The sequence below is a fragment of the Tupaia chinensis genome, unplaced genomic scaffold (genome assembly GCF_000334495.1).
Source record: "Tupaia chinensis unplaced genomic scaffold, TupChi_1.0 Scaffold000503_1, whole genome shotgun sequence".
Lineage (NCBI taxonomy): Eukaryota > Metazoa > Chordata > Mammalia > Scandentia > Tupaiidae > Tupaia > Tupaia belangeri.
Genome location: NW_006160015.1, coordinates 719038 through 725980, shown reverse-complemented (window position 1 = coordinate 725980; position 6943 = coordinate 719038). Strand labels below are relative to the sequence as shown.

Genomic DNA, 6943 nt, shown 5'->3' with positions numbered 1-6943 from the left:
TTCCCCATAAAAAAAACTTTTCAAAAAAAAAAAAAAAAAAAAAAAAAAAAGAAAAGAAAAGAGGAAGAACAAGATTTGGCAGTACTTTGAACATTGATTTATTCAGAATACCACTTTTGGGGACCAGTGTGTGGTATGGTAGTTAAGGTGTTAGACTCTCACATGGCCAACCATGGTTCAAGTCCTGGACTCAATGGATTGAAAATCACCCAAAATCTCAAGAGAAGAATAGAGAAGAGATTGTTGTGGTCATTCTCTCTGGGGAGTAATTTCTCACTTTCCTTCTTATCTGTCTCTCCAGTGAGTGCATATGCCCTAGGGCAAAAACCTGAAGAAGAAAAAAAAAAAAGAAAAAAAGAATATTATTTTTCAACATCCTAAAGGAGAGAAACATATTCCCATATTAGTTATCGTTTAAACAAGTTTTTTCAGAGATTACTATCTATGATTAAAAACTTTTTTAATAAAAATTTTCTCCTTTCCATTTTCCTCTGATTCAGGAGTTCTAACTCATAGTGCATGCACACACACATGCGTGAGTCAATGTTTTGCTATAATAAAACAATCAATATACCTAAGAAGAAAGGCCCTAATTAATAAAAATTATATATACTAGAATTAACATCTTCATGTTAAATAAAATCAACTTTTTTCATAAAATTCACTTAATAGAAAGAATTTGGACTATAATAAAACTAGTAAACTTTAATATACCTGGCTTTTATGGGGAAGTTCTGTGAAATGTCTTTCATTAATTTAATAGCATCATAAACTGGAGTGGACATTATTTGAGAAGCTGCTTGAAAACTCAGATCTGAAATGAAAAAAAATATCATTAAGGAATATAGCATAATGTTAAAACTATAGAATTTTCAGGTAACTTAAATAATTTACTTAATCTTTCTTCCCATATACTCAGATACAAGCATGTTAATACTCATATTTGGCATTTTTAAAATATTTTAAAGCAAAAGTTATCTCTTATGTCCCTTTAAGGTGAGCTTTACACTTCTGTGAATAGTTACCACTTAATATCTATTATTTGTTCTCCACAAATTACAGTATGATTTCAAGAGAGACATATGAAAGGAAATGCTGATACAAAACTAGTTCTTCTATATTTTAGTTAAATGATACATGCAACAAAAAACTTGGATAAATATAACGAGGGAGAAACAAAAAATGCTTTAAAGAACTAATTCTGAAAAAAATTTTAAGACCCAATATATTTCACTCAGTAAACAGAAATATTCACTTTCAACATTGCTTTACCTTTACATCAGTATAAAAATAAAATCTTAACCTTAGCATTATTTCACCAACAATGACAGCTCTATGGAGAGAAAAATCAGTGTGGCTAATTGCAGTCTCAAATACATCAGAAGCAGTAATGATATTAGTCTCATTACTTTGTCAAGAGTAAGGGAAGATTTAAAACAGAATACTTTCATTACCTAATAGTGAAACAAACTGGTTGTTTAACATTTCATTAGCAGTGGGATACTACAATACTTAGCAAATGTAATATTAGTAAAATAACTATTAACATAACAAGGCTAGTTTTGTTTCTGTGTCCTTAGTATGAAATGGTCTATCACCTGGAGTCAAAGCTTACAAAATGATGCTTTTTGGGTAGCCATCCATGGATGATAAAGTCCAACAAATCAGTACAAATCGTGGCTCTATAACATCCTCTGAGATTTAGTTATCTATTTTTTTTTAATTGTCACAGGGTGCACTCTCCAGAGAGATAAAAGGAGAAAGTGATCCCTAATGAGGTGTGTTCATGCTACAATCCGTTCTCTTTCATCTCTCCATCCCGTTAGGATTTGAGGCATCCATGCACACATGCCCAGTGTTTTTCAAGCTGCTGGGACCAGGATCTGAATCATGGATGATCATATGGAATATGGGTCCCTTAACGAGTAGGTCACAGGGTCAGCTCTACCTGAGTAACTTAAAAATAGAATTCCTTAACTCAACTCGACATGTTTCCGGCCCCCCGTATTATACTGAAACTACTGTCAATGCTCAATAATGTTTCCCAAATGCAAGCACAAGGACATTTTTAAGTACTTATTTTACCAGGACTACAATAGTATCACTTTCTGCAAAGAAAATGTACCGATTCTTTCCTCTTTCTTGAAAACTAACTTCCCTCAACTTTTATAATGTACTATCCTTTCTGCATGTGAATGAGCACTTGGGCACCCTTCCTGGTACACTGATTTCGTCATTCTACAAACTCAATCAGCACCTTCCTCTTTTTCGGGGATGTAAATTAGTACTGCCACTGTGGAGAACAACATGGAGGTTCCACAAAAACCTACAAATAGAACTTCCACTCAGTAGTATCACTTCTGGGTATTTACCCAAAAGGTACGAAAACAGTCATACGATACTTGCACATCCATGTTTATTGCAGCATTATTCACAATTGTTAAGACATGGAATCAACCTAAATCCCCAAGAATAGATGACTGGATTGAAAGAAATGGGGCATATATACACTGTAGAATACTACTCAGCCATAAAAAATAAATAAATAAAATCTTGTCATCTGATACAGAGTGGAGGAATATACAAGATTTAATGCCAAGTGAAACAAGTCACACTGTGAAAGACAGACTTTGTATGTCCCCGTTCAATGGATACTGAATATCTGCACCTTATAAAAAGAAAATGAAAGACTGGAAGATATAGCAGAAGATAGCAAGTGTAGATATTAGAAACTGTATAGGAGGGGGTAGGCTATTAGGGGTGGGGAAAAGGGGCTCAGGAAAGTAAAAACATTTAACATTAACATTTAACACAAGAATAGAAAGCTACTGAGTACAGTAATACTTTCGAATTGCTTGATATGCAATGCATTTATGCTCCGAAAACCCATATCGTCTGCTGTAAAGATCTACAATGATTAAATGCAAAAACAAAAATAAAACCAAATTTAAAAAATTAACTAAATTTATTCAAAACACTAATAAAGACTAAAATTTGTTTTTTAATAATAAATCAAATCAAATCAAATAATTCTTAAAAAAGAAATTTTTAAAGGAGTTACATTCCTAATAGGATTATGTGAAGTTTCTAGTTTCTCCACATCTTTTTTAAACACTTACGATTTTTTTTATCTTTTTGATTCTAGCTATGCTAGGCGTATGAAACATATCTCCTTATGGTTTTGTTTTACATTCCCCTGACTACTAATGATATTGAACATCTTTCATTGGCCATTTATGTGTCTGCTTTGGAAAATTACCTTCATCTTTTAAAGGTATTTTTGCTGGGTATACATTCCTGGGTTGACAAGGTTTTCTTTCAGTACATTGGAGATATTCAGTCTTATCACTCACATTGCTCCCAACAAGAAATCTGCTACTATCTTTGTCATTGTTCCCATGTGTATCATGTGTCATTTTTTTCTGGTTGCTTTTATGATATTTTAATAATTTTTTTGGCAAATTGACCATTGTTTTAGTCTGTTGGAGCACTTTGGGAGGTAAATATCAGAGAGAGGATAATTTATAAAAGATATAGCTCTATTTAGTTCATATTTCTGGAGACTAGGAAGTTCAATACTAAGCTGCTACTCTCTGGTAAGGGTCCAGGGCAGAAGGTGTCATGTGACAATAGGACAAGCAGTGTGTGGGCTTCAGAGAGCAAGAGATAGCTGATTTTCCTTTTTCATTTTGTTATATGTCGTGAGCTCTCACCTGAGAGAGAGACAGAGAGAAGGAAAGTGAGAAATCACCCTCCAGGGAGGATGGCCATGTCACAATCCCTTCTCCTCCACTCTCCTCTTGGAATTCTGGGCATGCGCTCACATGCACAGGTATGATTTTCAAGCCATTGGGTCTGGGCGTGACACTAAAAAGTCAGCCATGTTGGATCCAGCTTCTTTAACCTCCATGGCACCTGCTGGCTCTAAGAAGGCTGATTTTATAGAAACCAACTCTCACAATAACTCATCAATATGTGAGTTAATGAACCCATTTATGAGAATAGAGTCTTTATGATCTAATAACCATCTCTTCATCAGTCCCACCTCTTTTTTGTTTGTTTTGTTTTGTATTTGCTATGGGGAACATGTGCTCACCAGAGAAAGAGAGAGAAAGAGAGAAAGAGAGGGAGAAAGTGAGAAATCCCCCCAGAGATCCTCTAGGGATTCTTGGGCACACACTCACATGCATCTGGCTTGTTTTTCAAGCTGCTGGGTTGAGCATGAGACTGGAACCACGCAGTTGGCCATGTGGGATCCAGCCATGTTCACCACCACACCATGGGCCGGCCTACTCCCATCTCTTAATACTGTTACAATGGCAGTCACATTTCAATAGAAGTGTTGATGGGACAGTTAAACCATAGCATTTCACCCCCAGCCTCCCAAAACCAAGGTTCTTCTCACACACAAAATGCATTTGTTCTATCCTGGTAACCCCACAGAGGCTAAGTGAGCTGTGATTTGGGGACATCACCCAAGCCAGAAAATAGAAAATCTCCATGTATTTGATTCTGCAACTCTAATTCTGGAAATCTATTATGGAAAAATAACTAAATTAAGGCAAACATTCATATCTATAAGTGCTTATTTTAAAATCCCTATTTTAACAAAAAAGGGAAAAAACTTAATTGACTCTACATAGGGTATTGGTATAAGAAACATGGGTATAGAAGAATATGGGGAGGCACACATAATTACTCGTGATATGGGGTAGAATTAAGAAATATAAAAAATTTACCCTACCTAGAATTAATATCTAAAAATTAATCATCTAAAATTTGGAGAAAATCCATCAAAATATTAGCTGCCAGGGTTTTTGAGTGAAGTAATAAAAATTACAATAAATTTTATACTTAATCATACATGTGTTTTCTGCCAGAGGGCATTCATGTGTACACGTGTGCACACATGCACCTGCAGAAGAGAGAGAGTATGCCCTCTGACGGGGGCTAGTCGTGACGCAATCTCCTTCCCTCCACCCCTCTGCCCTGGTAGCGTCCACACCTGTGTGTGCTCGACATATTTTTCATGCCCTGGGGCCAGGACGCAAACCTTAGGCAGCCACTTGGGTCCAGTGCTCACGCATGTACGCGTTTGAAAAGGGGTGTGGATATCCGTACCGCTGCCCATCTCAGCAACACTTACTCCTCTTAGGAATGACAGTTGGTGTCTGGCCTGCCAGTTTCCTCGATAGAGCGTGGCCTGTTCCAGATGTATATCTGCCTTTTATGCTTTTTATTTTCTTTCTTTTTTTTGGAGAGGTTTTTGCTATAGGGCGCGTGCGCTCGCCAGCCAGACAGAGAGAGACAGACAGACAGAAAGCGAGAAATCACCCCCCAGGGGGGATGGCCATGCCACAATCTCTTCTCCTCCATTCTCCTCTTGGGACCTTGGGCACGCACGCACACGTGCCCAGTGCGAGTTTAAGCCACCCGGTCCGGGACTCGAACGGCGGTTGACCACGTGGGAGTCCAGCGACATAGCCATTACGCTAACTGCTGGTCCCCCTTTTATGCTTTTTAAAACACTGTGTCAATGGAACCAGCAGTTAGCGTAATGGCTATATCGCTGGACTCCCACGTAGTCGACCGCGGTTCTTGTCCCAGACCCGGTGGCTTAAAACTCACGCCGGGCGCGTGTGCGTGCGTGCCCAAGATCCCGAGAGGAGAATGGAGGAGAAGGGATTGTGGCGTGACCATCCCCCCTGGGGGGTGATTTCTCGCTTTCTGTCTCTATGTCTCTCTCTGTCTGTCTGGCGAGCGCACGCGCCCTACAGTGAAAATCTCTCAAAAAAAAAAAAAAAAAAGACACTGTGTCAAAGCAAAAGAAGTGACCTCTAACTATGGACACTAAGGCTCTGTACTTAAAGGAATGCCTGACTCGGTACTTAGGAGCCCGATTAAGAACATGCAAACACCGTCTTTCTGCCAGCAACTCCACCAGGCCATGTGACACCGTCACTGGGAGGCCACTGGGCATATCAGTCTACATGCCATCGTGGTTGCATTTTATACAACTGCAAATGAACAAGTTTAGAACTAATCTACTTTTATGGAGCAGCAAAAGCAAACTTTCATCAGGCTTGAGCTATTTTTGGTTGCAGATATTAGAAATACGCTACATTTTGTCAGATTCTTCTGAAGCATTGTGCAAAATCACCCATCTTCCTAAGTAGGTCTCAGTGCTGGCAACCGCGCAGGTGAGATGTCACATTCCACCGTGATGGAGCAAGTGGGCGTGGGGCTTGGAGCCCTCGTCTCCACCCTTCAGAGCATGTCCTAGGCTGAAGAAGCCCCCAGCGCGAGTCTCCGTTTGACAGTCTCCTCCGAGGCTCACATTGCCACAGCCGTCAAGTCTGAACAAATTAAATTTCCCTCATTTTCCACCAGTTACAAGCAGCCTTGGAATACCCTTGGCTTCCTCATTTTCCTTTTCCTTCAATTTCTCGGCATCAGTCTCGCCTGCTTTTTCATTCCCTGCTCACAGGAAGGCGTTCCCACCCGCGTTGGTGGGGTGGAGTGGAGGTGGAAGGGCTCTGAGTTCGGGCGTCTGTGCTGAATCCCTTACCACAGGCCATGCTTGCCCTTGTGGTGGAGAGGCAGCATAATTATTCCCTTTCCTTCCAGAAATATCCTCGGGCCTCTGCCTCCTGCCCTCTTCTCCGGTGTGCTCATTCATTGTGTATGCTTCTCAGAAATGCACACAGAGGCACACTCAGGTTGGAGGAGCACCTCCCTGCAAATAAAACTTGTAAAAGGCTCCTTCGAACTCCCACAGTTCAATCCTCTCTCATCACCCAAGCCCACGTCTTCTCCCTTTTTATCTTAAGGTCCTCACAATTGCTGACGGCATCTGTTAGGTTCATTTTGCAGGATTGCTGTGAGGCTCAGACAACAGAATAGACACAGCCCTGCCTTTTCTTTTTCTTTTTTTTTTTTTTTT

The 6943-nt window shown here is 39.5% G+C and overlaps 1 protein-coding gene across 1 annotated transcript in view; it reads right to left on the bottom strand.

The window, feature by feature from the left end:
* UGGT2 (UDP-glucose glycoprotein glucosyltransferase 2) overlaps positions 1 to 5980 on the bottom strand; it is a 139497-nt gene extending 133517 nt beyond the window's left edge. Inside the window, 4 exon segments of the mRNA XM_014590932.1 lie at positions 715 to 814; positions 2845 to 2908; positions 5084 to 5203; positions 5843 to 5980. Coding sequence (XP_014446418.1) covers positions 715 to 814; positions 2845 to 2908; positions 5084 to 5203; positions 5843 to 5980 — 422 coding nt within the window.
* Positions 5981 to 6943: the final 963 nt, after the last annotated feature.